The 27,835-nt window shown below is 49.7% G+C and overlaps 15 protein-coding genes across 15 annotated transcripts; 6 read left to right on the top strand and 9 right to left on the bottom strand.

Annotated features, from left to right (window-relative positions):
• Positions 1–159: 159 nt before the first annotated feature.
• ASPSYDRAFT_151517 (tyrosyl-DNA phosphodiesterase 1) lies at positions 160–2,056 on the bottom strand (the record flags this gene model as incomplete). Its single annotated transcript, XM_040842106.1, has 4 exons — positions 160–879; positions 934–1,330; positions 1,392–1,504; positions 1,601–2,056. 4 exons carry the CDS (start codon positions 2,054–2,056, stop codon positions 160–162), a joined length of 1,686 nt encoding a protein of 561 aa, XP_040702323.1.
• A 200-nt stretch (positions 2,057–2,256) lies between these two features.
• Positions 2,257–4,136, bottom strand: alg10 (dolichyl-P-Glc:Glc(2)Man(9)GlcNAc(2)-PP-dolichol alpha-1,2- glucosyltransferase; the record flags this gene model as incomplete). Its single annotated transcript, XM_040852142.1, has 2 exons — positions 2,257–3,332; positions 3,383–4,136. 2 exons carry the CDS (start codon positions 4,134–4,136, stop codon positions 2,257–2,259), a joined length of 1,830 nt encoding a protein of 609 aa, XP_040702322.1.
• A 262-nt stretch (positions 4,137–4,398) lies between these two features.
• On the top strand, positions 4,399–5,330 carry psf2 (DNA replication protein PSF2; the record flags this gene model as incomplete). Its single annotated transcript, XM_040842198.1, has 3 exons — positions 4,399–4,512; positions 4,573–5,162; positions 5,222–5,330. The coding sequence occupies 3 exons, from the start codon at positions 4,399–4,401 to the stop codon at positions 5,328–5,330; spliced, it is 813 nt and encodes a 270-aa protein (XP_040702321.1).
• Positions 5,331–5,744: 414 nt separating this feature from the next.
• On the bottom strand, positions 5,745–6,429 carry ASPSYDRAFT_151794 (CUE domain-containing protein; the record flags this gene model as incomplete). The annotated part of the gene is made up of 2 exons (XM_040842129.1): positions 5,745–6,035; positions 6,151–6,429. 2 exons carry the CDS (start codon positions 6,427–6,429, stop codon positions 5,745–5,747), a joined length of 570 nt encoding a protein of 189 aa, XP_040702320.1.
• A 679-nt stretch (positions 6,430–7,108) lies between these two features.
• On the bottom strand, positions 7,109–10,891 carry ASPSYDRAFT_151731 (condensin subunit SMC2; the record flags this gene model as incomplete). Its single annotated transcript, XM_040842123.1, has 5 exons — positions 7,109–8,047; positions 8,096–8,470; positions 8,527–10,684; positions 10,760–10,800; positions 10,865–10,891. 5 exons carry the CDS (start codon positions 10,889–10,891, stop codon positions 7,109–7,111), a joined length of 3,540 nt encoding a protein of 1,179 aa, XP_040702319.1.
• An 879-nt stretch (positions 10,892–11,770) lies between these two features.
• Positions 11,771–12,810, top strand: gtmA (gliotoxin thiomethyltransferase; the record flags this gene model as incomplete). The annotated part of the gene is made up of 4 exons (XM_040844847.1): positions 11,771–12,146; positions 12,212–12,250; positions 12,310–12,366; positions 12,425–12,810. The coding sequence occupies 4 exons, from the start codon at positions 11,771–11,773 to the stop codon at positions 12,808–12,810; spliced, it is 858 nt and encodes a 285-aa protein (XP_040702318.1).
• Positions 12,811–13,155: 345 nt separating this feature from the next.
• Positions 13,156–15,736, bottom strand: ASPSYDRAFT_44876 (NOT2/NOT3/NOT5 family protein). The gene is made up of 7 exons (XM_040846923.1): positions 15,601–15,736; positions 15,173–15,280; positions 14,957–15,098; positions 14,333–14,859; positions 13,976–14,276; positions 13,569–13,923; positions 13,156–13,509 (listed from the first exon to the last, which is right to left on the bottom strand). The coding sequence occupies exons 1-7, from the start codon at positions 15,611–15,613 to the stop codon at positions 13,417–13,419; spliced, it is 1,539 nt and encodes a 512-aa protein (XP_040702317.1). The 5' UTR covers positions 15,614–15,736; the 3' UTR covers positions 13,156–13,416.
• A 426-nt stretch (positions 15,737–16,162) lies between these two features.
• Positions 16,163–17,373, top strand: mrpl4 (mitochondrial 54S ribosomal protein uL29m). Its single transcript, XM_040846922.1, has 3 exons — positions 16,163–16,628; positions 16,698–16,864; positions 16,923–17,373. The coding sequence occupies exons 1-3, from the start codon at positions 16,262–16,264 to the stop codon at positions 17,046–17,048; spliced, it is 660 nt and encodes a 219-aa protein (XP_040702316.1). The 5' UTR covers positions 16,163–16,261; the 3' UTR covers positions 17,049–17,373.
• Positions 17,374–17,480: 107 nt separating this feature from the next.
• Positions 17,481–18,210, bottom strand: ASPSYDRAFT_44874 (uncharacterized protein). Its single transcript, XM_040846921.1, has one exon. It carries the CDS (start codon positions 18,084–18,086, stop codon positions 17,514–17,516), a length of 573 nt encoding a protein of 190 aa, XP_040702315.1. The 5' UTR covers positions 18,087–18,210; the 3' UTR covers positions 17,481–17,513.
• A 7-nt stretch (positions 18,211–18,217) lies between these two features.
• ASPSYDRAFT_950925 (uncharacterized protein) lies at positions 18,218–18,951 on the top strand. The gene has a single exon (XM_040853077.1). It carries the CDS (start codon positions 18,350–18,352, stop codon positions 18,758–18,760), a length of 411 nt encoding a protein of 136 aa, XP_040702314.1. The 5' UTR covers positions 18,218–18,349; the 3' UTR covers positions 18,761–18,951.
• Positions 18,952–19,143: 192 nt separating this feature from the next.
• ASPSYDRAFT_89251 (uncharacterized protein) lies at positions 19,144–19,659 on the bottom strand (the record flags this gene model as incomplete). The annotated part of the gene is made up of 1 exon (XM_040852140.1): positions 19,144–19,659. One exon carries the CDS (start codon positions 19,657–19,659, stop codon positions 19,144–19,146), a length of 516 nt encoding a protein of 171 aa, XP_040702313.1.
• An 831-nt stretch (positions 19,660–20,490) lies between these two features.
• Positions 20,491–22,260, top strand: ASPSYDRAFT_89250 (secretory pathway gdp dissociation inhibitor; the record flags this gene model as incomplete). The annotated part of the gene is made up of 7 exons (XM_040852139.1): positions 20,491–20,536; positions 20,596–20,620; positions 20,677–20,736; positions 20,808–20,835; positions 20,900–21,245; positions 21,295–22,107; positions 22,172–22,260. The coding sequence occupies 7 exons, from the start codon at positions 20,491–20,493 to the stop codon at positions 22,258–22,260; spliced, it is 1,407 nt and encodes a 468-aa protein (XP_040702312.1).
• Positions 22,261–22,576: 316 nt separating this feature from the next.
• On the bottom strand, positions 22,577–23,226 carry ASPSYDRAFT_31172 (PaaI family thioesterase; the record flags this gene model as incomplete). Its single annotated transcript, XM_040844846.1, has 2 exons — positions 22,577–22,984; positions 23,116–23,226. The coding sequence occupies 2 exons, from the start codon at positions 23,224–23,226 to the stop codon at positions 22,577–22,579; spliced, it is 519 nt and encodes a 172-aa protein (XP_040702311.1).
• A 515-nt stretch (positions 23,227–23,741) lies between these two features.
• Positions 23,742–24,545, bottom strand: ASPSYDRAFT_152266 (lytic polysaccharide monooxygenase auxiliary activity family 9 protein; the record flags this gene model as incomplete). The annotated part of the gene is made up of 1 exon (XM_040842175.1): positions 23,742–24,545. The coding sequence occupies one exon, from the start codon at positions 24,543–24,545 to the stop codon at positions 23,742–23,744; it is 804 nt and encodes a 267-aa protein (XP_040702310.1).
• An 866-nt stretch (positions 24,546–25,411) lies between these two features.
• ASPSYDRAFT_201885 (CDC73 C-terminal domain-containing protein) lies at positions 25,412–27,405 on the top strand. Its single transcript, XM_040843810.1, has 2 exons — positions 25,412–26,153; positions 26,216–27,405. The coding sequence occupies exons 1-2, from the start codon at positions 25,500–25,502 to the stop codon at positions 26,945–26,947; spliced, it is 1,386 nt and encodes a 461-aa protein (XP_040702309.1). The 5' UTR covers positions 25,412–25,499; the 3' UTR covers positions 26,948–27,405.
• Positions 27,406–27,835: the final 430 nt, after the last annotated feature.

Below are 27,835 nucleotides of genomic sequence, written 5' to 3'. Positions count from 1 at the left end.
AATAAATCGGAAGGCTGGTTTTGGATAGGGTGTTTTTTCCCATGTTATCTGATGCTATCTATGAGACGTTTCGCAACGGCACGAAGTAGTTGATGACGGAATGAAGCCATGCTATGCTATGCATACTATGCTATACCCATACTGTTTTAGGATAATCCGCTATGCTGCCCAAGTTTGCCCGAGCCAGTCGGGCGTTGAGTGAGGCATCGTTGCACACCACGGGACATCCTGTGCAGAGTACGAAGTCAAGGGTAAATCGTACGGCATCCGAAATCCAACCAGAGCGGTCGATCCCGCTGCATCAGCTGGAACCTCCCGAGAAAAACCTGGCTTGTCCTTTTTGAAACACGGCACCATGGCCGCCGACTGCGACTGAGGCCCAATAGCATAAAGTCCCGGCCAAACCAGCACCCCAACTTCCCAGCTACAGATGCGCACCTCTCCATTTGCATTAGTGGCGGCCCCCCACGCCTGAGTTGAGAGGTTAGCCGATGTGACAAGTGCCCAGTCGATCACGTCCATGCTCTCTCCATCTGTAAAGCGTATATACGTTTTGATATGCGGTGCTGCACGACGACGGCCGGCGTCCTGGATGATCGCGGGCAATTTATCGGCCACATCTGCTGCCCAGTGCTTCAGGTATGGCCGTAGATATTGTAGCTGCTTCTGCTGGGCAGCGCTTTGTAACTTCATATGGATCGATCCGCCAGAACCGTAGCCATTAAGTGAGCGCCGGATTTCCTCGGCTGTTGGGAACATCACAGAAAACCGTGGCCGTTGCTTCTTTAATGTGTGCGTAGATCTTGACGGAGCAAGGGCGTCGAAGAAAACATCCTTTAGCCATTTGTCTGTTTGCCCTAGTGTGGCGATGGAGGACATCTGTGTTCCAAGAGTCAGCATCTAAATCATAACCGGAAGATATGGGTCTAATACCTGAGTAACGATATGTGGCGTCGTATTACTGTCGCTTTCATGCAACGGAATATTTCGTAGAGCATCTCTTAAAGCGGGCCATCCCCAAAGCGGTTTACCATCCTCATTGCTTGATGTGCCAATCTTCTGTTTGGAAGGAACGCTGGCGATCAACGCAGCTCGAACAGCACTAAAATCATGCTTCGCAAGTTGCTCAGTTAAGGGGCCTGTCTTCTTCACACCATATGCTTTCAAGTAGGCAAGCAAATCGCGCTTAAATCGTTCGCCTGAGCCCCAAACAGAAGATTTCTGTTCTTCGGCACCATTCGTACTGAGAGGTAGGAGGGGCGAACGCCAGACTGCCTGGCACATATTCGCCCAATCGCCAGAAATCATGTTTGCTGTGTGGATGATAACCCTATGTTGTCTCAGTCTTGGACGTGGCCAAACTAAGTACGTAGTCTTGAAGAGGACCATACTGGGCAAGATCATCATGTCTCAACAGAATCATCATCTTCGAATGATGGGTCCCAAACGGCTCAGGCATATATGCCACAATCGGCTCGACATTTGAATACCGCTTGGATGCTTCCTAAAGTACTATCAGTTCCTATTCTTGCCCAATTGGATGTGTCGCCCAATTTCTAGCTGCACCGCCAACGAGCACCAAAACGAAAGAGATACTCACATCAATCCGTACTTTATTATCCGACTCACTCTTCCACGACCCATGTACAACCTTAACAGAAACCAAATCCCTCACATCCTCATCAAACTGACTCATAAGAAAGTCCACGTCAAACAAATAATTGAATTGCCAGCATTCACGGATCATAGGATCACCCAAGATATCACGCAATCTAACCGTGTCTTCATTGTTCTTCAACGATTCACTGAAGTCCCTGATACGAGTCAATTGGATCGGAGACGGAATTAGTTGAGGCTGGTTTGTATTCGTAGCGGGAGCGTCGTTCTCCGAGTTCTGGTGCGGGGAAACCGGGACACGCCCAGGACGCGCCGGGGGAGGGGTTATGGAGCGGTGGAGGGAGGCGAGGTTAGGCGAGTGGGTGTTTTTGAGTGGATCTGAGGCTGGACTGGATGATAACTTGGGACGTTTTGCTGGACGGTCCTGCTTGTCACCCATGACGGCGTTGTTGGAGAAGGAAAAATGCCTGTGCTGGGAGAGATAAGATAAGAACGATGGGGGGAAGCTGCAGGATAAGCAAACAGGGGCACACAGACAGCGGGCGCATGTGAAATAGTTCAGGCTGAATAATATTTACTTTTACTCTTAAAGTTAACGACTAAAGGTACAATCTATAGAATTACAGTTAAATAAATATATCACCATAGGAATCGCTGGATCTTGCCAGGCTCCTGGGGCCATTCAAACCCGCCACGGAGGAAAAGTGCTCCAGTAATCACGTTGACAAGCAAAAACCAAGCTGTCTCCAGGAACAATGGGAAATTAATCGCAATTCTCGCCTCAAGATCCTTCTCATCACTCGCGCGACGGTAAATCACCGGTGTTGGGGACTGCGGCAAGTGAAGCCTCCACATCACCCAAGGGATAATAAGGTATCGTGGTTCAACCAATGGGGCAGTAATAAGCGACAGGGCCGTCGCTGCGAGCCACACGAGCACAAAGCTCACACGGGATGTTTCGTGCTCCTGTCGTTGCCGTCGCATGATATGTTGCTGAAGATCAGCCAGGACTTCGGGAGAGAGGGCTTCGGGAGTAGCTGCTGGTGCTGGTGCTGACTTCTTAGATCCCTTTTGTTTGCGTTCCGATTTTTGCTGCCCCTTTTGGACTGGCTTTTGGGACGGGGACGGTGATGGTGCTGCAGATGGCTGGTTCTTGACAACGGGAGCAACGCCAGAAGCCCTGACAGGTGAATAGCCCACGGCGGAGATGACCATCCATGCACCAAGGAAGTAAACAACAATGGCCGCGTATCTCGTGTAAGGGTGGGAGCGCAGGAGAATACGGAAGATGTAAAAAATGTAATGTCTGTTATCCGCAAGGGTAAAGGGGTGAACAATCGTGTTGAAATGCACAACGGCCGCCATAATGGGGATAACAATCAACGCAGTTAGGAGCTTGGGGAGCTGCCTTCGAGTGGCCGGAAAGCCTTGATCGAGGAACTTTGGGAGCATAAACTTTGGAAGCAGGACATTGGCCATCGGGGCCAAAAGAAGAGGCCATGAGAAAAAGAGGAAGTATGGCCAGAGATACAACATTTGAGCCAGGTGTAAACTAGCTGTGTGGAACTCTTTGTGTCCAAGGACAACGCTGCCGTTCCACAGAACAAACCCTCCAAATGCAGCCAAAATGAGCAGATATGGAACCAGAGAGATGACAACAGAAGGTAGATTGTTCAATGCGACAGAGCATAGCGAGGCTGCAGTCTTGAAGTAGTCTGTGTCCCCGTCAGTTTTAGCCTAAGTAGAAGTGTTACAAGGCACTAACCTGCAAACGAAGCGTCCAGCACTATAGGATCATATAGTTCATTCTTTGAGCCAGCCTTCACAATACCAGCCACATCAGTAGACTCGCAGGTATTTGACACCCTGCGAAGCTTCCGCACGACCTGCAATCCACCGAAGAAAATCGACACCCAGAAGATATTGGTCTGCCTGAAAGCCAGTGCTACTACGCCAAAGAGTAAGAACGCGACAGTCTCGAGTGGTGCGGTCCTTGAACGCGTGCGTTTTAAATCCCAATTGTAGGCTTCAATGACCAGTAGGAGTGCCAAAACATCAGTGTAGTACAGGCCCGAAAAGAAAAACAAGGGCGGAAAAAGGCAGATGTTCAGCACCGTGTGGCTCAGCCAGGCACCGGAAGGACGAGTATTACGCTGTCGCCGCAAAGTATCGAGTGCAGTCTGCAGTCTCAGTGGGAGAAGGACGGCAGCTGCTACGGCATTGGATGCGCGTAGTACGGGAGGGTCAAGTTCAGTCGGGGAGCCTCGGAGAAGCAGGATAAGGGCGCAAGCTGCGTAGGAAAAAATATATAGACCGGGAGGAGTGGTGATTTTTGGGTCCCATTGTGTCCATTTATGAGCCCAGTATGCCTGAGCTTGGGGGATATGGAACGCTTCGTCGAGGTATGGCTCGGGAATGACGGAATTGACTTGGGTCATCCACACAGGGATCAACAACAATCCAAATGGAACGGCATAGCGAGCTGCCAGGGCCAGACCCGAGCGGGGTTGGGCATTCATTGTATCCTCAATTGACCATAGAACGGGGTCGAGAGCTTGAGAAGAAGGCTGAGAGCTACAAGCAACGGGGAGAAATAGTCTGGAAAGCTGCGGGCTGCAAACAGAGCAAACCACCGCCTTTCAGCGCCCACATTTACGCCTCGCAGCAACAAAGCCAGTCTGTTCGCGTAATCAAGAATTGCTATGGACTATCGATCTTGAATATCGCCGACCCTCTTGATCTGATTCCCCGTCCTCGATTGCATTCCATCCCGACGGGTCGATGGCCTTTCCCCTCCCGCGGGGCATTACGCCCTCGGAGATCTCATTTCTGGCGGAGATGGAGATGGTCACAATAGTCCCTCGCCAGCGATTAGAGGGCCTCGAGCTCTTAGGTGTGAGTTCCTTCCGATATTGTTTACACAATGGGGCCAGCTGATGATAGTTTTACGTCCAGGGCCCCGTTGAACCACTCATCCCTCCGCGCCGAACAACAGTCCCCCTCTGGCTCGCGCTCCTCCTAAAACGCCAACGCCGCGCGAACATACTCCCTCCACCTTGGTTACATCCAGAATCACTTTCCTTGATCCTCGACATTGAAACTCGCGATCACAACTACCAATACACATTCTCCCCTCCGCCACCACTACCAGGCCAACCAAGTCTCCGAGACCGCGGCCAGAAGCCGAATGCTCGCCCACGTTACACTCCCGAAGGACAGCGCTATTACCCGACCCCGCCATTCCTGCCACAGAATGTGGCGCAGGATCAAGCATTTGATGACGGGGAGCCACCGACGCTGCCGTTCCACTGGCTTGAGGTAGGCACAATGTTGCTGGAAGCCGCTAGCGACGATGTGGTGGATCCGGACCAGACGAGGAGGCTGTTAAAAGAGATGAGAGAGGTGCGGTCCGCGAAGATTCGGTCTGGTGTAGATGCTCTGGATCTTGCAGCTGGGCCGGGCGGTGGTATAGCGCTGACTGGAATTGGGGCTATGGAGATTGGTGAAGGGAGAGGGTTTATCGGTGGGGTAGTTGATGGGCTTAGGTATGTTCTTTTACATCTACCCGCGTTCATTTATGCAAACATTTCTAATGTTTGTTCAGACGGATTGGTGCTTCAAAAGAACAAGCTCGTCGGGAGCAGATGGCAGAAGCTGCCGCGAATGGTGGTTATGACGCCACGCAGGACTATGACGATGATATGGAGTTCTAGAATGACTTAAAACGACCTTTTGGCTTCTCTTTTGATTTGGAGTTACGGAAAAGGAATACAGGCCGCGATATATTTGCCTATGATGAACTTCAAATGTATATATACCCTATCTTTCCTGTTGTAAAACTGCAGACGATTTGATTCAACCTAACACCATGAGCATGCGACGCTTTGCTGTAGAGTCCAAAGATAGGAGAGTCCAGTATGGATATCAGTAATTAAAAATAAACATGCAGAAATGAGAGAAAAAAAAGGAGCGAGGAACTTCCACATAACACTCAACCCTCGAGCTAAATACACGCATGGTCAACCACGGCACCGTATCAGTAAACCCGGTATCTAGCGAGGCACGAGTCAAATAACGGTCGCCAAGGGCAATTCTATAAATCAAATCATCCGCGAATCCAGGATACGCTATTGAGGACCCTCCCGCTGTTTCTGCTCCATCTTCCTTCTCGCCGCCAGGATCATATCATCCCTCCGTTTCTGTAGAATGCGCTGCCGCTCTTCTTTGTTCTGCGACCAGCCACCTGATGAGGATTTCGCAGGGGACTCACACCCACTGGCCTCGGCAACTTTCGCGGAGAGGTTATATCTCGAGATCAAGTCTTGTCCGTCGGATTTGGTTGGGGGTGACGGTGCAGGCTGCGCAGGAGGTACACCGGTCGGGGGAATCGCAACCAGAGGCTGGAAAGAGGGGGGAGGCTACAAACCCATCATTCATCACGTTAGCTATCATGTCCTGGAAGAGCACGGCGGAGCACGCGATCAGTGGCGGGGGAGTGGCAACCAGCCCGGCTGGCGCAAATAGACTTACCACATCCAAGCCGCGACCTGAAAGGACTCGCTCAGTTGTCGCTGCTACGTTGCCTCCATTCCGTTGCAGATCCCACATAATCTCGCGCGTGCTCAATTGCGGGAACATCTGGGATATCTGTTCGACTTGGGCGGGATCAACGACGTTGCCTCGAGCGCGGCCTCGAGCGCTAGGTGGGCTGCTATCATCGTCACGCTTGAAAAACCATCGGATCACGAAGAAGGAGACGACGGCGAGGGTGAGGAGTGAGGGGATGTTGAGGGATGGCTCCTCTTCGGGCATTGTTGCGGATAGGTAAACGGAGTGTTTCGCAGCTTTGCGGTAACAGTGCAAGCTTTAGGGGCGTCGATAACAAATCCGAAAATAACCTCGCTAAGTTATTATCTGTATTCCAAAGTGCAGCGGATTCTAGTGAGGCGAAAAGGGAACGACACCGCGCTTTCGAGTACTGGGGCCGATAACTGCCGGTGTCGCATGAACTGTCGATGGAAATGACGTTGGAGCGGGCGACAAACACCTCTAGGAAGTTAAAAAGAAATGAGAAATGAAAACGTATTAAAGGAGGAATCTAGGAAAAAGGTAGGAGGAGTAGGATCGTTGGGGAATGGAGGAGGGGGGATGGCAAAGGACCGGCGAGAGATGGCGGACGACGATGAATGACGGCGAACCGACGGTCGGAGGCGGAATAAACGGGTGTACCTTTATATAGTTGTCTCAAACCCGCAACTGCGGCCTCGGCCAGTGAATTCAATGAGTGTATCATTATACGTAGATCATCAAATCTAAAAATAAAACAAATCCTCAAATAATGCTAATTCAGAGCGTCCATAAAGATCTTCCACAAAAACACCAGCACTAAGCCCAGATGCCACTATGCCATGACCGCAACAAGTTTCCATGTGCCCAAACAGAGGAAAGAAATATCAACAAGAAAAACCAAGCAGTCGACGAAATCGATTGTTTACTTCATGTCAGCTGGGGTAAGGGCCTGTACAACACTGGTACCCTCGCTGAACCTCGTCCTGAAAATCCGGTTTGCGTTCTGGAACATGCCATCCTTCAGCGAGACAACGACGAATTGCGATCCCTTGAATCGCGTCTTGATCAGACGACCGATGTTCTGGGTGTGAGACAAATCCAGGGCAGCGTCAACCTCGTCAAGAATGTACATTGGGGCGGGTTTGAATTGCAGAAGCGCCATGATCAAAGACAGAGCAATAAGAGAGCGTTGACCACCACTCAGTTCCGTCAAACTCTGCTTCCATACCTTGCCCAAAGATACCTTAACTTCGAGTCCGTCGGTGATATCCTTGCCTTCGGGGGGATCCAGCTTCGCGAAACTGCCAGGCAGAAGCTCCGAGAAGATTTGCCCGAAATCAGCATTGACTTTGGTCCATGTCTTGTGGAGAGCCTCCTTCTTGTACTCATTGAGGTTGATGATGGTCTCCTCGATCTTGCTCTTATCGCGAATGACAGTTTTCATCATGTTCTTCAGAGCCGCTTCTTTCTTCTCAACGCTGTCAATCATATTCATGACCTTAGGGTTGATCTTCTTCTTCATGCCTTGGAACCGCTCCGTGACGTTACGCAGCGTGGCCTTGCACTCGGCAATATTCTGGTTCTTGAAGTCATATACCGTGTTCGGGCGTCCGAAGTTATCCTTTTCGTCCGCAATCCACTCGTGCTCTCCTTCCAGATGGGCCACTGCCTGCTCAGCGACGGTTTGCTCTTTCTGCAGTTTCTCCAATTGGTGTCCAAGTTTCTGCATTTCCAAGCCTTCTTCAGTGATCTGAGAATTCTTGGACTGCATTGTTTGGTCCAGATCGCGGAGTTCGTCATCGAAACCTGTCAGCTTCGCCCTCTCGTCCTCAAGTTGTACTTGCGCAACATCATGTGCGTCCTATAGGGATTAGCTCAAATAAGGTTGAATTGGTTGGACCAAAGTTACCTTGATACGATCTTGTTCTCTCTTTAGCGAATCGATCTCATCCATTTGAGCCTTCAGCGTGTTTTCGCTTTCAGCAAGCTGCTCCTCTGCTGCAGACAGGTCGCTTCCGACCTGTTCTGACTCGAGTCTTGAATTTTGAAGTTCCTTGTGCAAGTCCTTGACTGAGTTAGAGTTCTTAGCTAGGCTCTTCTTGAGTGTATTCAGGGCAGTCTGCAGTTCCGCGAGCTTGCTGTCCTTGTTATCATTGAACTCGTTCATATCCTTCTCGATCCGTTTGATATCCTTGGATGCTTCGCTCTGGCGCGCCTTCGCGTCAGTGATGTTTTCCTTCAGCTGTTCAATGTTCGCTTTCATTTCTTCGACAGCTTGAATGATCTAGGTTCGTTAGCACTGTGATTGATTGGAAAAAGAGAGCGAAAATGATCACATACCGATGAGGATGAGTTGCCACCAATCTGCTCTTCTGTAAGCTTGATCTCGTGGTTCTTCAGATCTAATTCCTGCTTAGTGGAGCGGACAGCATCGAGCTTCTTCTTCTCCTTCTTCATCGTTTCTTCCAGTGTTGCCAATACCCGTTCCTTGCTCCTTATTTCCCTTGTGATTTCGTTGAGCTTTTGCAGGGTCACAAGCATGCCGCTGGAGTTGGGTGCGCTACCACCAGAGAGTGTACCGGACGGATCGTAAACATCACCGTCCAGGGTCACACTCTTGATACGGACAGAGGGGTCAAAGGTCACCCGCTTTGCTGTCTCTGCATCGTTGGAAATCAAAGTGTTACCGAAGACATAGTTCATGGCTGCAGTAACTTCGTCATCATATCCAATGAGCGACAAAGCCAAGTCGACCTTCCCTGGGGCGATTTTTTGAGCAGCCCCGATTTTCTCGGCAGAGGCACGGAAGGAGGAAATCTTGTTCAGAGGAATGATAGTTACCCGCTTCCGGAGTTTCCCTTTCTGAAGAAGTTGGGTACCAGTGTCAGATGAGTCGACAACAACATTATACAAGCGACCACCAGCACAGATTTCTAAAGCGGTGGCAGCCTGTAGCTTTTCTTTATCCACAGTAAAAAGCTGAGCAACCAAACCCTTGACTTTGGATCTGTCGAAGTTCGGGTAGGGGTCAGAGTAGTTGAACTCAATGTTGGCGACTTTCCTCTGGAGGGCATCAGCCCTTTGGCGTAACTCGCGAATTTCTTTGTGAAGCCCATTCTGTTCTTGGTAGAGTTGTTCCTCACGTCCAGGCTCGTATCCAAGCTTTGAGAGTTCGGCCTCTAGCTTCTTAGCTTTAGATTTGAGGCCCTCGAGGTCTTTCAGAAGCCCAGAATTCTGCTCCATTGCCTTCTTCGCTCTCGGTTCCTCCTCCTTGATCCTCTTTTCCAAGTGTGCAATCTTGAGCTTGGCCTGTTCTTGCTCGGTCGCCGCATTGCTTGCACGATTTCGTGCGTCTTGTAGCTGGCCCTGATAACCGCTCTCTTGACCTTCTTTCGAGGCGACACCGGTCTGCAATGTCTGAAGCAGTTCTTCCTTCTGTTCGAATTCTGCTGTTTGAGCATCTAGCTCAGCCTTGGCCGCATCATATTGTGCTTGTAATTTGTCGTAGACCTTCTTCTTATCCTTGAGAGCCTTTTCGAGGTCCTTGACAGACTTCTCGACCTCTTTACCCTTCTCCTTTTCTTCGGCAATGCTCGCATTCTTTAGATCGAACACTGTCGTCAAACGCACAATTTCATGGGAATGAGCTTTCACCTCGTCCTCGAGAGCTTGGAATTTGCCTCCTTTGCGCAACTCCTTATCCCGAGCGGTCTTGACCCGCTTCACATCCTCTTCCATGTGCGCAATCTCACTCTTGAGTTTGGTTGCGCTGTCCTCAAGCGCCTGGACCTTGCGCTTCTTATTCTCGCACTCTTCCCCAGAGGCGCGGAGCCGGTCGCCGCTCCTTAGATAATCATGTGCGACAACAAGCCGAGTCAGGCGCTCCAAGTCATTCTGAGTCTGTTGGAAATCAAGGAACGCGCGCTTCTCGGCTCTGAGCTTTTCGAGTTTGGGCTCGATCTCTTCCTTTAGCAGTCCCTCAATCTCGCGCAATTTCAAATCCTTCTTAGCCATCGTCTTGGCTGCCTTCTCGCGCCTATCCTCAAACATCCGCGTTCCGGCCGCCTCCTCGATCATCGACAGAATTTCGACCGCCTTCATGTTCAGAACCTTTGTAATCCTTCCCTGCATAATCAAAAAGTTGGGGTTGTTGATATTTAATTGTACGCTTTGGAACAAGTTCTGGACAGTCTGTTGTTGTGCGCGATGGCCGTTGATGAGATATTTGCTGGTACCGCCGAGAACAATCTGTCGGGTAACTGAGATGGTCGCATATTCCTCAAAGCCAATCGGCGACTTAGAGGTGTCCCTATTATCGAAAACAATTGTCACGCTGGCTTTGGTCACACCGGCTTGACCACGCTTGTAAATGAGATCTTGAAGGTTTTGCGCGCGAACTGTGGTCATATTCGTAATACCGAGAACAAAACAAATGGCGTCGAGGATATTGGATTTACCACTGCCGTTAAGGCCAGTGATGGAGTTGAAAGACTCATCCCTGGTAACCGCAAGTCAGTATATATTGATTGATGTTCCCCGCGACGGCAGATTATATGGAGATTGCGGCACGCACCATCCTGAGATCACCGTACGCACAGCGTACGATTTGAAGCCCTGCGACTCCAGGTTAGCGCATTGCAAAATGAGGATCAAAGCCTCTATTAGGATTACTGCTCACGTCAATAATAATTTCGGTGATCCTCATGGTTGCGGAAGCAGACGAGGCCCGTCAACTTGAGAATCCGATGCATACGAAGGAAATCCGGAGAATCGTTTGGGTGTTTTGCGGGCGATGTTTTGGCGGCGGGATCATGTGTTTATGCATTACCGCTTATGACCTAGCGTTGCTGAGATAAGACCGCTCTCCGAGGGGTATCACGTGCAGTCACGTGGCATTTTGCTTGGCTGTGGCCTGTGCTCTTATTTCCGAGAGGATGAAATCATTCAGCCGGAACCCCAAGATTGTTGCTGGCCCTGAAAATGCGATTCTAAACCATTGAGTAGTTTTGTTGTCTAGGTGTATGAATTACGTTCTACCTCGTTTCTACCCGTACTACGGAGGAGACAGTCCGCAGTCATTCCCCGCAGCAAGCCAAACCTAAGTCCGCATTAGCCATGAGGTAGATCCATCGCATGCTGCCGGGCAGTATACAAACCACCTGTAACTGAGCGTATTGACGCCTTCAGGATCGCCTCTAACGACCGCATAACTGACATTTATTCGTCGAATTTAACGACTGACTCTCACTTATTATGGATATACACACGGTCCTTCTGCAAGACTGAAGGCTGAAAATGATAAGCACCAAGTCAAGGCTGCGGAGAGTTCTCGGACACTTTCCAAAGTAAGGGCTACGCCAACCAATGGACACACACGATGGCAGTGCCCTCATGAGTCCTTCACAATGGGGATAGTGCTAGCCTCTGGAAAGAGCATATAAACTCCTTCGGGGCCCCCCGTTTCTATCTCAGCCTCGTATTTTCTTTACCTTCTCTACGTACATTCGGGCCATAACCACAAATTTCTCGCTGCTTTATACTATCTCCATATCTATAACAACACCACCCAGTCCCAACCACAAACATGGCAACGCGTGACTTCACAAACATGTTCCAACTCAAAGACTTTGCTAGGCGCTACAGGCTTGCGGAGAAGATTACTGGGCTTTTCGCTCGCCCATTAATCAATCAATCGGGCATTGCATCCTATGAGAAACGACCCGTCATTCTTGACAATGCTTGTGGCACTGGGGTTATTTCCAGTGTTCTCAATAGCACAGTCAGCGACAAGATTAAGAAAGACTGGGAGCTGACCTGCGGCGACTTATCTCAACCCATGGTCGAACATACTCAGCAACGAGCCATAGAGGAAGGATGGCACAACACCGAAGTGAAGATCGTGAACACACAAGAGATGGACCTTCCCAGCGCATATTATACGCATATCTATACTGCTTTTGGTGAGATCTGGGACTGGTCCCAAAGATATAATAGCAGTCACTGACATGTTATTTCGGAAATATAGCAATCCCTATGATTCCTGATGCCGATGCCGCATTGAAAGGTGAGTACTTGGAGAAACTACAATTACGCATTATATTGAAAACTAATCCGGCCCTATAGAATGCCTCCGAACCCTCCAGCCAGGAGGCACATACGCATCAACTAACTGGAAAACAAGTACGTATTCGTGCTTACGCTATCATGCCCACAAACTAACCCTATCCCAACCATATAGCCCCGCAGATAGCGATGATGTTCTCCGCTCTCGAGTCCCTCTCATCGGAACTCCCTCTCCCCGATGTTGCGGAATTCCAAAAAGGTCTATACAAGGGCTGGGACTCCGAATCCCATGTCAAATCCGCACTCGAAGACGCAGGATTCACGGACGTCAACGTCTCGGCTGTAACGGAGCACGCTTCAGTGCCAATCGCGGAATTCGTGGACCTGAATAGGACTTTCCTCCCGGCTATTTTGGGGCAGTTCTGGACAGAAGAGCAGCGTGAGAAGCACTTGGGACGTGTTCCTGATGTGATGAAGCAGTGGCTGGAAGAGAAGTTTGGTGTTGATGGAATGGTGCGGCTTAGTCCAACTGCCATTGTTGTTACCGCGAGGAAGCCGTGAGTGAGGGTTGTATTGTTAATTCCGTCTGGAGTGTTGCTTAGCGCTGATCAAGTACTTATACATGATGTATTGTCAAGAGCTTTGCAGTTGCGTCCAGTTTTAAAGTAATTTGATTATTCACCAAATCAAGCTTTGTTACCGTTCAGACACCAGGAGCCGCATCAAAGCTGTGCGTCCACCCGACAACCCGAGTAGTCGCTGCTGCATGTTCTGTAGCCGGGCGTCTGAGTAGTAGATTGAACCGTGCCTAGCTATCAGTTTTGGCGATACGAAAACAAGGCCAGTACCTCAGACTACCTCTTGTGTGCTCTTTACTTGCGACACCACAGGTATACACGGAAAGAATGGTGGTCGGATAGACAGCCCTGTAGCACATTGCACTGCATTAAATAATACAGACAAGTGTTACAAGTTCATGCAATTCATTTAATTCGGTCACGATAGATACCATATTTACCCATTCACCACGTGATAAGTTGAGAAGAGAAACGCCGGTCTCTCAGCAAGCAGGGCAACACCCGGATAACTATGAGGAAACTGGAAGTGAACCTAACGCCGTTGCTGATCCTACCCTACTAGTACTCCTATCGCATTCCACTCAGACATTCATGACCCATGTTGCGGGAAGCCCACTCGCGAAAGCGTGCGGCTTGGATCCATTCGGTTGTCCAAATCTTCATAGCGAAGAATAAACTCGCGCTGTATGTAACGTATAAGCTCAAGGCCAAACTCCAAATAAACCCAAGAGTGCAACATACCCTAACTTTCTTCCATGTGGCAGGATCCCATAATAGATAGACACCCCGTTCACTGACTCCTCTTTCCACGTCCACGGGCCCGGGGTACGCTTCATCCCGCGTTAACCAGCATCGCTCAATCTTGTGATACCGCCATTTGCGGCCCATGAGTTCTTCCGCCGCAACTTCTTGCATGGCGTCTCGAGGCATGCTGTAGAAGATGTAGAATAAAGTCTCATCACTGAAACTCGGGATTCTTGTCTGCAGCGGTTGAACGTTTGCCACACTATAGCAACCCGGGAGAGCAAAATCCTGTTCCAACGGTACACCCGGCACAGATGCGACAAATGGGGAAGCGAAAGTCGAGTGCAGTGGCCTGTAGACGCTGTAAGTTTAACGTTATATTTGGATGCTTGGGGGACACATACTCTGGTTGATTCAGGTCTAACCCTAATGTCATTAGATCTTGCCCAACAGCGAGACTAGCAACATCGGCGCTATCACTATGGATCATCCTAAGGAGACCCGCCAACCCGAATTTGTCAAGCTCGCTCATTTCGGCTAAAGGTTGTTGTTCCGCCCCAGAATCCTGTGATGGTCGGCTCAGCCCTGGTGCTGCTGGTATCGATTGTTGTTGGCCGGTTATCACGGTGCTGCTCTGTTCGTCTTTTTCCAGCCCTAGAACACCGTTGGACGTTTGATTTACTGGTGACCGTGACGATGAAATCCCTAAGGCCCATGGTCAGCATTCATCCGCCACATCTAAGGCTTTCGCGCATCCCTACCTGTTGACCCCGCTGCCACTGGTGACGTTATCCGTTCTTGCCCGCTAATCGCACTCGCCATCAGGTTTCGACTTTGAGCTGACTGGCTTTGGTTGACACCCGCGAAGGGAAGGTTTGTATTGAACGCCCCGAACCCAGCGCCTTGCATCAGGGAGCTTCTGCGGTCTTGGCCGATGTCTGCAGGAACGTTCCGGCCAAGCGGAGGGAATTCATCAATATTCCCCGGCTGTGGTTGCGCGCCTCCGCCCAACTGTCCACTGATACCTTGGCCACCGTTTCTGTAATCGTCTAACCGGTTCGCAAACTGAGAGCCAGACGGGAATACGTCATCGTGCGATGGTTGGTTCTGTTGTTGTGGAAGTTGAGTTTGCGTTTGTGGGCCGCGCGAAGGAGGTTGCGAGGTAGGATGTTGCTGTCTTTGAACGGGGGTTTGTTGCACGCCACGTTGGCTAGCATTGGCCCATACCAAATGGGCCTGGTTCTGCGCCTGCGACTGCGACGGTGCTCCGGATAATGAGGGGAAGTCGCTAAAAGGGTAAGGCGAATAGACGTTAGTGCCGCGCTCTCTACGATACATGAAATATTCGAGCTGAAACGTCGAATCATCGGCGTGTTAAAACTCACGATAAATCAATCGGAGTCCCTGGGTTAGATCCGCTGAGGCTCTGCGCAAAACTTCCCATTGTTCCGATGTTACGTTGCTGGTTACCCTGTATCCCCGGTGTCCCACTGACGGGCATATTGAAATTCCAGTTCGCTCCGCTACCTAATTAGTCCCTCCAGCGTCAGTTTCGAAAACAACCATAACAACCAGTCGGACGAATCACGGTGTAGCCATACTTATTTTACCGTTGGGCAAGCGTGTTGAGGCCAAAGTCGCATTTCGAGCTTGAGCTTGTTGTTGTGCGGGGAACCCTGACATCGCCCGTAAGGGTTGTGGTCCTGGCCCTGGTGTATCAGAAGACAGGTCAGCAAGAAATTTTTAAGGCGTTGGGGGAAATGTGCAGCTGGGCGTTTGCATCAAACGGTGTCGGCGGTGTTTGGCAAGGCAAGATGTGGGAAGTGCGTCGGTCGCACGTAAAGTGTCCATCTATGAGAGAGTTTGCAATTGGGGCCAGCAAGCATGAAAGTAATCTTTCTTCACACCAAGCCCCTCAAAAACAACGAAGCCACTCCCAAACAGTATGTGTATCATAAGCCTGGCAACAGAGGTGGGAGACCGAGCCAGGCGACCAAGGAGATGCAGGGAACAAACGAAATTGACGAACCTGGCCTATTCATGGTGAACACTCGGCCGATGGAGGCGGTCGGTATGAAAAATGTTTAGAAGGTCAAAAATCGAGGCAGATTTCGCTCGCCGAAAACCGATAGCATCAAAGATCGGAGTGGTTTCCAGGATGTCTCTTTGCCCACACTTGTCGCGACGGCTTTGGAAAGTAAGTGGAGTGAGTTGCCACAGCCGCGCGCTTAGAACATATGTGCACAGACCGGTTAGCCGCAAGTTACTTTCTTGTAGTATAGCGTGCAGTTAACAAGGTGCTAATTTGCAGTTTTTTTTATAGGTGTCATTGATAATAATGAGAATTCAAACCAGATAAAATGACCAATTTATATGTTCGAAGATAGGAAGCCAGGCGAATATCAATGTACTCGAGCCGGTCTCAGCTATACCGCAAAAGTTGTTCGCAAAATGGAAAACCTTGACAACCGACTGAAGCCTCGTACATTCCGTATTAACTAACTATGTCTTCAACATTTTATTATCTAATTTAAAGCTCACTTTGTAGCTCCAACTGCTTGCATACGGTGCGACCGTACGCCGGGGTGGCACGTGACCTAGCCGCCGAAAAGTCAACTCCGGCAGAGCCCCAGAATCCGATCCCGACACCGAACTGCTTTGGACCAGATCAGCCTTTCGTTGTGGTCACCATGCAACGCCAATCGGTCATGCGGCTGGCTCGCCAGTATGGGGCCTTCCCGGTGGCTGAATTACCACCGCCATATCTTGCACCCTCTCTGCACTTCCCCCTGAACCGGTCGTCGGTGCAGAGCGCGAACTTTTCTTCCACCTCACCGGCTGCCGGCAAAGGTCGCGACATGAACAAAGCCCGCGCTGTATCTGCAATTCACCGTACCGGTCCCAGATTCAGATTGGGCGCTTCGAAATACCCATTGCCCAAGCCTGTTTCGCCCGAAAGGCTCGAGAGACGCGAGCCTACCCCGGACCATGGACTTTGGGGCTTCTTCCCCAAGGATCGCCAAGCACTGAGCACGCCGGAATATGACAACGCGCACGGTTAGTGCTAGGATTTCTCCTTTCACTTGTACTGGGGTATGTGACAGTTTTGCTTACACTAAGTGCCAGGTCGGTCTTGGTCCATCCAAGAACTCCGCGAAAAGTCCTGGGAGGACCTCCACTGTTTGTGGTGGGTCTGTGTCAAGGAGCGCAATCGCATAGCCACCTCCAACCTCGAAAGAAAACGCCTGAAGGCAGGCTACGGAGAATGGGAGGCTCAACAGCGGGCTCAAGTGGTAAGGCTACACCATGGCCAAAGTCATATTCGAATTACTAGCTGACGGGGCTGGGTAGATCCGTGTTACGCAGAATGGTATCAAGCACGTCCTCCGTGAGAGGTGGTATGCCTGGGAGGATGCTCAGAAGCTCTACGAGAAGGGATACCGCCCTCAAAACGAGGATAGCGAGGAGTCGGCATAATTGGCTCCGGTTCTCATGAATGCCCCATTCTGGAATTTATTGTCTTATTCTAGACTTTGTACTTTTTACATGTAGTATTATCATCTCAGTATTCTGTGGTTGTTGAATATAAGCTCGAGCGTGTTGGTTCTATGAGCAGGTGTCTGTATCTAGTGTGAGGGCTATAACGAAAGAGCCACGGCATGTCGGCTTGTAGAGAAACCGGGACTCACGAATTATATATACTAATACTGCCATTTATCGTTCTTAATATGACTACCATGGGCAAAAGATAGTGTACAATAGCATCTAGAAATATCAGAGCAGCAATGTCTCAGCTCACCGGCGAATTCTCTAGTGTTTGACAAGACTACCTCTGCAAAATCAACAGGACAATTTAAACAAATGGAACAGAGCAAACCTGTCCCTATTAAAAACTCATTAAATAAAAACCTCATATATATTCCGGTTATATCTGAATACTATCTATGTTGTAAACAAAATGCGCCATTTACAGGCACCTTTTGCCCTGTCAGTAAACCAGCGCAAACGGCCAGAACACAAGTCGTCCTGATTCGAGGTGATATAAGCATCCCAATTTTCAACACCAGCGCCCTCACCATCAAGAATATACCCTTTCAGGTCATGGTCCACTTCAATTTTAGTGGTCCAGTCATTAGATCTCTGTTTCGGCTCTAACGCTCCTCGAAGAAACGACTTCATGTGCACGGGCAAAGCTTCACACGGGAAATCAATCAATAAACTAGCACAGACGAGCAATCCCTTCGACTGCTGAAACATTTCGTAATTACAAGCGACAGAAACCGGCTTTCTGAAACGTTCATGCAATCGATACTGCACGCTGGTTAAGAGTCTCCGCGCATAATCTTCCTCAAGGGCGAAGGTACTGTTATTGCCAGATATCCACATGGATTTGAAAACTATGGGATATGTTGCTGGTTCATATTCAAGGGTATCTCCGGCTTCTCCCTGGTCTTCAAGCATCATGTAATTGTATTGGCAGTCTTCGCACATTGTTTCAAATGTCGTGCATTCCATCTTGGTTAGGGAGATTGAAGCTCGTGTCGGTATGGATATTTTAGTAGTATGAGTGGAGCTGCTGTGAGCATTGTTTGGCTTGGTTCCCCTCCTGAGGGTAGAAATGATCTTTATACTATGAGCCGGCTGAGACAATGGGCTATGGTGATAAAGGAAGAACAATGAACGAGATGAGTATCAACAAAGAATAGCAGAATGACTCAGTAGTTCAAACCAGCAGACGCTATGAGGAACTAACTATTCAAGGATAATTGATTAAGAGGATGCATTACGTCCAAAAACAGTTGATAAGCCCCTTCCGCCCAGCTGTGCGCATGGGTGAAGCCAGCCCTCTCCATGGATCATGCCAGACGCGCCAGGCTCATGTGGTCTGTAGCCCCAGACCTGCACATCTCCCAGTCATCCAGGCTGGGTGCCCAGACTTTAAAGAGTCTTCTGAGCATGACATTATGGAATTTGACATATTTGGGGAAGCCGATAAGCAGACTAATCCACACGCTTGGGCTTTTGGGTCTTCCCACCTTTCTAGGGGGATCGCGGTTCACCTCGTCGATTTCGTGGTAACTAAAAACACGGACCTTCTCGTTGAACTGGCTGTAAATAGTGTCTGGCCCTTTTTTCTGGAGATCTTGAACGTATTTTTTGGGGGTTTATTTCATTGTACCGATATATGAACTTGCAATACCACTGATAGGTGTCTTTGCGATACTTCAACCCCGGCCCACCAGCGCATCCAAAAAGTGCCACAAGTTCAAGTATGTGCATTTGGCAGTGTGCACATACTTCTTCATTAAGCTGGTTATAATAGTCAGAATCAATTTTTGATTGGTGGAGTCAAAGTGCTGTGGATTGATAGACTATACGGGTCCAAATACCAGCAGGGAAACTCATGAGCATATAAATACATACATTAGTCGTCAAAGAGAACCATACTCTACTGCCACAAAAGGAACAAACAGAGAATACAAAGGGTGAAAAAGGCAATTAAATTTATGATACTTGTTCTCTGCGAGGCGTTTTCATTGTGTCCAAGTCAGAAACAAACAACTAGCCATATCTAGTCAGATATCGGATAGCCCAAAACAGGATGCCCAAAATTTCCAACGTAAGGAAACCCTGTGAGTCTCTTCATGTACCAGTCCAGACGAACAAGGCATAAATCCTCGTCCGAGCTTCCCGAAACAACAGGAACTTGGTCATCCCGCTGACAGCTAATCGAAGACAGATCGAGATCTCCAAGAATATAGGCCTTCATGTCCCAATCCATCCGGAACCCGAGGGGTAAGTCGATTAGGAGACTAATCCAAAAGGCACCAGGCTCCCCCGGTGTTCGGAATTCAAACCTCCGAATGTCTGCATATACAGGGACCCATTGCTCTAGTGCTCCATGTAGATGGTCCCTCACTTTGTGTGGGAGATCTAGGATCCTGTCATTGACATTTTGAGTGCCCCGACAGTATTCCGTAAAGATCACAGAGTATGAACTGCTGGGACGTTCGTAGCATGCTCCTGTGTCATTTTCTGGGGCATCACGGCAGAGGGTGGCATAGTGAGCTCTACAATCGACACACATATCTTGTGAAGTTTAGCAAGGCATTTTGTTGAAGCTGGACTAGCCGTCGTTCTGTCTGTAATTCTAATAGTAAGCTGAGACTTGACCTCTGCCTATTCATGTAGTAGCAAGCACGGTAAATATATAATGTGAATCGCAAAGCCTCTGCATCATACGAGCGCAATAAAGGAGTCTATTGTGTTGTCCTTTTCCCATTGAAGCGTATTGAGTTCTTTGCGGTTTTGTTGACAGCTATTGTTCTGATGTTTTGGTGGGCCGTGGTCTGGCCCTGATGAGTACCTTTGCTCGCCCATCGTTCTTTGGCCTCTGCTACAATTAGTATTCAATAGTCAATATCCATTCAAGGTCGGCATTGTCCGCTTGACCCGGCCAAATTACAGAGTTAGGTAAGTGAAAGTGACTTGGATATGGAAAAGGGGGAGGACTCAGGAGTTGTAACTTGTGCCTGAATGGGAGACGGATCGCACGAGTATTGTTACTGGTCCAATAGATCGTGCACTATTCCCGGAAGATTTGAGAATTGAGGAGACAGGAGCTCGAGTGGATATCGAACCAAACAATACGAAAAGCATACCCCTGGGGGACCGGGGGTGCTGCTGGAAACTCAGGAGGATGATGGATGATCCCGGTATAGTTGGGGTGTTAGCCCGGGCCACTCCCGCTAGTCGACCTAGAGCTGTCGCCGACTCCTTTCCACCTTCACCGCTAACTACAAGCTCCATGCACCACTTCCTCTCCGCATCCTCCCACTGCTGTCCCCTCTTCTTGACAACTGCGGTATTTTTTTGATATTTTCGATTTCATTTATTTCTCCCAGCTTCACCCTCCACGATGGATGATATCGCCCCCGAATACGATGTCGTCGTCCTCGGCACCGGTATGTACCATCTGATCTACCCCGCTGTTTGACGCCAGAGCTCACAACCCCCCTCTCAGGCCTGACGGAGTGTGTCCTTTCTGGGTAGGGCTCCCTCGCTATTCTTCCGTGGAAACCAATTAACCCTGTATTGCGTACAGTGTCCTCAGTGTCAAGGGCAACAAGGTGCTCCATATCGATCGCAATGATCACTACGGAGGGTGAGTTGGCAACCCCGCTTCCAGACTTCGAGCTCTCTGGCCAAAACATCCACCCACTAACGCTATCGCAGCGAGGCTGCCTCTGTGAACATTGAGACTGTAAGTAGACAGATATAACTGGTTTTTAAAATTTGTCCATCACTAACACTCTGTTTTGCGATAGCTTTTCAAGAAATACCGCACCATCCCCGCCGGCGAGGAGCCCTGGAAGAAGTATGGCCGCGTCAACGACTGGAACGTGGATCTGGTGCCTAAGCTGTTGATGGCAAATGGCGAGTTGACGAACATTCTGGTTTCTACCGATGTTACGAGATACCTCGAGTTCAAGCAAATTGCCGGTAGCTACGTCCAACAAGGAAAGGGTCCCAAGGCCACTGTGGCCAAGGTGCCTTCCGACGCAGGTGAAGCTCTGCGCTCGTCTCTCATGGGCATGTTCGAGAAGCGCCGGGCTAAGAAGTTCCTGGAATGGGTTGGCGAATTCAAGCCTGAAGACCCGGCTACGCACCAAGGTGTGCATCTTCACGGCCTAATCAATTTGAAACCGCTAACATTGGCCAGGCCTGAACATCGCTACATGCACAATGAAGGATGTCTACGACAAGTTCTCGCTGGAGGACAACACTCGCGACTTTGTCGGCCACTCCATGGCTCTTTTCCAGACTGACGATTACATCAACACCCCCGGAACTGCCACCGACGCTATCAACCGTATCCGTCTGTATGTGAACTCGATGGCCCGGTATGGAAAGTCTCCATACATCTATCCTCTTTACGGTCTGGGAGAGCTTCCTCAGGGCTTCGCTCGCCTTTCCGCCATCTACGGAGGTACCTACATGCTCAACACCGATATCGATGAGGTTCTCTACGATGACAGCGGCAAGGTCTCCGGCATCAAGGCTACGATGAAGGACCGTGAGGACAACGGCGAGACCATGAAGTTCGAAACCAAGACAAAGAAAATCATTGCAGACCCTTCCTACTTCCCCGGCAAGGTGTCCGTTACTGGCTACCTGCTGAAGGCAATTTGCATTCTGAAGCACCCCATAGACAAGACTGACGGCAGCGACTCTCTTCAGCTGATTATCCCCCAGTCTCAGGTTGGTCGCAAGCGCGACATTTACATTGCCGTGGTCTCATCAGCGCACAACGTCTGCCCCAAGGGATACTACATTGCCATCGTCTCCACGATCGCCGAGACGGATGCCAACCACCACCTCGAACTCGAGCCAGGGTTTGAGCGCCTTGGTGAGATCGAAGAGAAGTTCTTCGGACCCCCGATTCCTCTGTACACTCCTCTTGAGGATGGCCGGAAAGACAACATCTACATCTCCAAGAGCTACGACGCCACATCTCACTTCGAGACCACAACTGGTAAGTTTAACGCTCAAGCCACCTAGCATATGGGGCAAGAAACAGAAGATACTAACTTGAGTAGATGATGTGCGGGACCTTTACCAACGTGCGGCCGGTGAAGAGCTTGTCGTGGAAGGGCTTCGGGAAGGCCAGACGCTTGCAGAGGAGTAGGTACTTCGACACCATGTTAAAGGGATTCATATACTGTCACTTGGATGCTTTTGAATTCAGCAATAATATCCTCCGTCTTTCGTTCCTTTTGTTCAGCCCGTATCGAATTTAGTACTACACGACTTGATGCCGCTTGAGCAAGTTGTGTAAAGTAGAGCTGGTCAACATCACCAGGGCAATAGAGGGGGGGGAAACACTAGCCACACAATTGATCGACTCAATTCATCAACAATAATCACATTCAAATAAGGTATCATAAGAAGCCAATCAACACTTATCATGGGTATCATAGATCAAATGTAATCTATCTAGCTATCTATAACTTCACCTCTGGATCCGTATTCGCCTTCTCATGATCCGAAACCATACAAACAGCCCCGGTATCAACTCTCACAATCTCCGACCTCATAAGCGCCAACCTCTTCCCAATATTCACAACCTTCGAAACCAGCTTCACCCGCGTCCCCACCGGCACAGGCCGCAGGTACGTCACATCCAAATGCCGACTGACCCCTCCCAGCTGGAAGAAGCCTGGCTTCGACACCCCGAGCAGAATCATCGACGAGAGCGTGTCGAAGAGCGTCGCTGCGCAACCCCCGTGCAGGTTGCCGAGGTAGTTGCAGTGCTTGGGGGCGATGGTCAGCAAAAAGGTGATTTCGGCGTTTGGTTCTGGGGATGCCGAGTGGAATGTTAGGTTTAGGGCGGAGTTGTCGATGCCCCAGCGCTGTGATGTTGGTTAGTCACATAAGATTTCTGCGTTTGGTTGGAGGGTAATTTAGGAGATTAAAGTATAGAGAGAGAATGTGGGTAGGTAGGTGTAGGCAGGCATGCAGGTACTGTAGTAGGTGTGCTTACGTCTTCTCCGTCTGTTTTCGTCGCGAACTGCTGCGCGAGGCTGTATACGTGCGCTTCGAATTCGGTGAGGGGTCTGTCGGGGAGGACGACGCCGGCTATTGTGTCTGCCATCTTTACTTATTCTCCTTTGAATATACTTGTCGAGATTCGGACTGGTAACTGAAGGAGAAAGTTGGGGAGTTGGATTCAGATGTCGGGGAAGTGAGCGGTTAGTCGAGTTCATTCAAATTGCCGAGGTTGAGACGTTCTCATTTGTTTCTTGGGCTCTTGGACGCCTTGCCCACGTTTCTGGGGCTGTCCCTTTTTTGTTTCATTATTGCGGATTTACTTCTTGGGCCTTATAGCTGATAACTTAATGGAGGAGTGAGGAATTTTGATTCACAGCTACCTTCGTAGTAGAAGAGAGCGTTGTCCCGGGGTTCTTAAGTAGAGGGCCCACGGTGTCGGCATTACATATCACACTACTCATGACTGGAACAACTCAACACCAAATCTCCAATGGCCCTATTTTTTGATTTAGGGTAAGGTTATCTTCAAAGGTGGCGGAATATGTACAATGCAATTGTTGAAGACAACAGATCAATTTCCCAGAACTAGGCACGCAAGAAAATCGCAACCCTCGCACTCTAAGCAGCCGTGGCAGTAGGAACGATCGCAGTTCCAGTCGAAGTAATGGCAGAAGTCGACTGGGCAACGGCAGTAGCACCAGGGATCAAACTCGGTCCCGGGATGGTATATGTCAGGGACTTGAAGATATCAACCAAGATACCTGGGTCGGTTGAAGTATACAACTCCGTGCCGAGAACGCCATCTGGTTGGGTCGATCCACTCCCCGTAATTTGTAGATTGATGCACTGCATATAGTTCTGAGCCCCGTTTTCGGTGTGCGCACCCTGGAGCGCAATCAGCTCGTGGCGCAGGACGTAGTTTCCCGGCGCAATGTCTTCAGGGATCTGGACGAGCCATGCGCTGTTGTTCTCAATGAGATCGTCTGTGCCCCAAAGTCCTGGGACGGAGGAATCGTCAACCAGTCCAACTTCGGAGATTTTGAAGAATTTCAGTGTTGTCTTGTCGACGGTCTGGCAGCTGGATCCGCAGTTTGCAAGGTAATCCAGAACAGGTCCGTGGTGCGTTTCGGGCCACTCCGTCCATTGGAGATTGATGCTATCACCAGCGGCAACTGGGATTGATCCCTCGCCATTTGTCGCGTTGAGATGGCAGATAATGTCGGGCGCGCTGTACCCATCAGTCGGAAACCCTCCTCCAGTATTGGGGGTACCCCAGGCGGCGACCAAAGGTACTTCGTCCATGTACGGAAAGGAACTGATATCCCATCCCTGGTATGAGACGCCGTTGACGATGATGTTGGATATATGGCCGTGGCCGACGACATAAGAGGCGAAAGCGCCTGCGAGGAGGAATCGCGACATGGCTTGCTCAAGGATAATATTAACTAACAAGTTTGAAGAGTAGCGCAGAGAGTTGAGTAAATGATTACAATCCTGGCACCTGGTCAACTATCCCAATTTATATTCCATACCATATCGCTGATGCTCCGTCCCTAATTTCCTATTACCCGGGGCTCAGTCACATTATTCACGGATATTCCACCACTTGGCCAGGGTGAAACTGAAGAATATGGATTAATCTAGCCGGTACCGCTGATGGCTGGGCAAGTGTATCTTGGCGCATGTTCTATTATATAGGATGAAACGACATCAACCCGCCCCGCGTGGAAACGGCATAGACTCCGATTCGAAACAGGCATGTGTCAGGGCTATCACTTATTTAGCACTACCAGGATATGAATCTTCCAGTTTATCTCTTATCGATATGGCAATAGAGGGTGCATTTACAGCCTCGAACAAAGCCTCACTTGACGAAAGTTGCCCGAGTCTGTAGCCATGTCTTTGATATGCAATCCATACTTGGTTTAAACATCGGAGATATTGACGATTGTCCAGTTGAGCTTTATAAAATCCAGAACATTATCAAAATGGATAGCCCGTGGGCTAGAATCAAGATGTTCTGCTAGCCAAGGTGTTGGTGTTCTGGCTGTTTCAAGTTGCAGCAGTCATAGTAATACAAAACGGATATTGCATAGGAGGTGAAAAGGGTCTCGCCCTTATAAGTCGTTCTTTTCATACCTTAGGGAATAGGCTGTTATTGTGTTAGACTGAAAACAACTTGTGATCAAAGGAAGGAGATAAATGTTGCAATAAAGTGTTGGTGGTAGATCACGTGATGCCGCCTTCTCATCGAAATGAAGCTTGATTGAACCTGATTGTCACCACTGCACGTCTCCCAAGCCCTCCACTCTAAATCTACCGTCCCACGGGCTTGCTTGAGGACTACTGGAACGTCCATTTTATCTATTGTCCACAATGGCTACCGATCCTTCCCTCCAAGACCCCCTTCTGGCCCTCCGTCGCGCCATTGCAGCTGGCAGCTTGCCCACTGCGACGACATCCTCCGAGCTCTCGACCGATAATGCAACTGAAGACCTGGCTAAAGCAACCCATTTGTACTTCCAACACCCACTACCCCAGTCACTCGCGCTAAACACGCCGACTCGATTCATCTCGTCCGACTCCCCTGTCGACCTCCGCGGTATCTTCTTCGCGTATCAGAAAAAGGATGTTGCGATTCCCGAATACATCACCTCGGTGCAGGAGTTGAACGAGGCGCTGAAGCAGAAGGAACATGGCGAGGGGGCGGCAGACGAAAAGGCGCAGAATTTGTCGTTCGTTGAGCGCTTGGATTTGATTACATGGCTGGAGGGCGCTTCGGACGACAGTGAATATATCAAGCCACTTGAGGGGGTTGCAGGTGTTCCCTCGTCGGCAGACCAAGCTCAGGCCTCTGCCAACGTTGCCTCTGGTGCCACAGGTGTATCTACTGCTCCCAGTGGTGCGCCCACTACGGGAGCTGCAGCCGGGAAGGCTGGGAAGGTCATCGACCCTAGACTCCAAGAAATCTACAATGGGGAGCGAAAACTGGGAGATCGCAACAGTGTTCTACGGGGGATTAAACAGACGGTAAGCTGAGAGTTCCGCGGGTCTGTTATTTTGCCTCTGGGTTCTAATATGGAATGACGCAGGACTTTTCGCATGTTCGCAAAGTCGCCGAAACCTTTTTAGGACGCAATCGATCACGGACAGGTCATTACCCCCCAGGCGCAAAGCCCGGAGCCAAACCACATGCCATGGTTCCAGCGCCATCAGCAGGTCTCTCTCAACCTCGCAAGGGCAGCTCAAAAACTCAGGATCCTATCATCCTCCTCTCCCCCTCCGCCTCTTCCCTCATCCGCATGTCAAATGTCCGGTCGTTCCTTGGCGACGGAGTATTCGTCCCACCCGACCACCCCACACTCGCTATGCCCAGCGCCTCCAGCAACATCTTATATATCCACCGTCCGTTAGGGATCTCCGATCCATCCTCGTCATCCCGCGCCGTCGGCTCACAAAGCCAGTCTCGGAAACCCACTCGCTTCATCCTCGTAGACAGCACCGCCAACTTCAAACCCGACTACTGGCAGCGACTGGTCGCTGTCTTCACCACAGGTCAGACCTGGCAATTCAAGTCATACAAGTGGTCGTCGCCGCCAGAACTCTTCAAGCACGCCTCAGGCATCTACGTCGGCTGGCGCGGAGAAGACACCCCTCGCGAAGTCCGAGGCTGGGGCCGCGGCGTCCGCAGCTTCTCCGTTGAACGCTGGGACGAGAAAGGTGGCATCAACGGTGCAGGACGCTGGCGGGACCGCGAAGTCGTCGAGGGAATCTGGACTGCTATCGAGGAAGGCATGAAACTACGCGGCTGGGGGTCTAAATAGACTCAACAAGTTTTCCCCGCCGTTCTTCTGGCACATCTTCCGCTTTTCCTCCCTCCTTGGTTTCCCCCCCCCTGGACTTGCTTCGCTTGTACATGGCGTTTGTGGATAATTGGCGTTGTCTTCATTTCCATTCCTCTTTGCATCTCACCACTTCCTTCTTCTTATGTCTTTTTATTCCTCCCAACTTTCCTATCTTTTTTGGGCAATAGTGTGGAACAGGTAGAAACTTATACCATTGAACGATGAAAAAGAGAATATAAAGACCCTTTCTTGTTTTCAAACCAAGATCCTATGTTGAATAGCCTAATGTGGAGGATACATCAGAACTTACACCCCTTTCATGAAAAGTACACATTTTGCATAGGCCAGGATCCCCAGGGCTAGGTATATCGGACCTACTAACTACGGCAATGTCACGCCAAGACCATACGTTTCCTGAATTTTTTTTTTTTTTTTTTGAAATTGCATTTTCTGTATGTCACATCATGTATGTTTACAGGAAATAGCAGATATGGAAAAGAAGGGAAGGAAATGAAAAGAAACCGCCGTACACAGACAGGCAGGCACATCGCTGAACCCTTGAAAATGCGAAACCAGGTAGATGCATGCAAGAATTGATGATGCTCGATGCAAGGACAGATGGTGGCATTTACATATCAAATGTCCGGGACCAATGGAAAGAAGAAAAAAAAGAAAAGAAAAGAAATATGAAATAAAAGGGAGATATGTCTTGAACTCATGCATGTATAAAAAGGAGAAGAAATATGAAAAATAAGAAAGGAAATGGGAAGAAGATAAACGCCACTCTAATGCTGCTCAACAATTATGTTAAAGGCGTTCTTCCCGGTGTCTTCTATCCAATGGATGGAATCCACAGGAGAAGATGGG

The sequence above is a fragment of the Aspergillus sydowii genome (genome assembly GCF_001890705.1).
Source record: "Aspergillus sydowii CBS 593.65 unplaced genomic scaffold ASPSYscaffold_5, whole genome shotgun sequence".
Classification (NCBI taxonomy): Eukaryota; Fungi; Ascomycota; class Eurotiomycetes; order Eurotiales; family Aspergillaceae; genus Aspergillus; species Aspergillus sydowii.
The sequence above is the reverse complement of the archived record's forward strand: the minus strand, read 5'-3'. Positions and strand labels throughout refer to the sequence as shown.

Bases quoted from the DNA above. Each gene is read 5' to 3' on its own strand.
- ASPSYDRAFT_44876 (XM_040846923.1), bottom strand. The intron at 15,099-15,172 runs GTATGGCTACAC...GGGACTAATTAG, and splicing joins CTTGCCCAACGGTAAAATAA to GTAGCGGAGCGAACTGGAAT. The intron at 13,924-13,975 runs GTATGTGTCCCC...CAGCGTCTACAG, and splicing joins TTAGACCTGAATCAACCAGA to GCCACTGCACTCGACTTTCG.
- mrpl4 (XM_040846922.1), top strand. From the start codon at position 16,262: ATGCAACGCCAATCGGTCATGCGGCTGGCTCGCCAGTATGGGGCCTTC. The intron at 16,629-16,697 runs GTTAGTGCTAGG...ACTAAGTGCCAG, and splicing joins GGAATATGACAACGCGCACG to GTCGGTCTTGGTCCATCCAA. The intron at 16,865-16,922 runs GTAAGGCTACAC...GGGGCTGGGTAG, and splicing joins CTCAACAGCGGGCTCAAGTG to ATCCGTGTTACGCAGAATGG.
- ASPSYDRAFT_44874 (XM_040846921.1), bottom strand. From the start codon at position 18,086: ATGGAATGCACGACATTTGAAACAATGTGCGAAGACTGCCAATACAAT.
- ASPSYDRAFT_950925 (XM_040853077.1), top strand. From the start codon at position 18,350: ATGCATTACGTCCAAAAACAGTTGATAAGCCCCTTCCGCCCAGCTGTG.
- ASPSYDRAFT_201885 (XM_040843810.1), top strand. From the start codon at position 25,500: ATGGCTACCGATCCTTCCCTCCAAGACCCCCTTCTGGCCCTCCGTCGC. The intron at 26,154-26,215 runs GTAAGCTGAGAG...GGAATGACGCAG, and splicing joins TACGGGGGATTAAACAGACG to GACTTTTCGCATGTTCGCAA.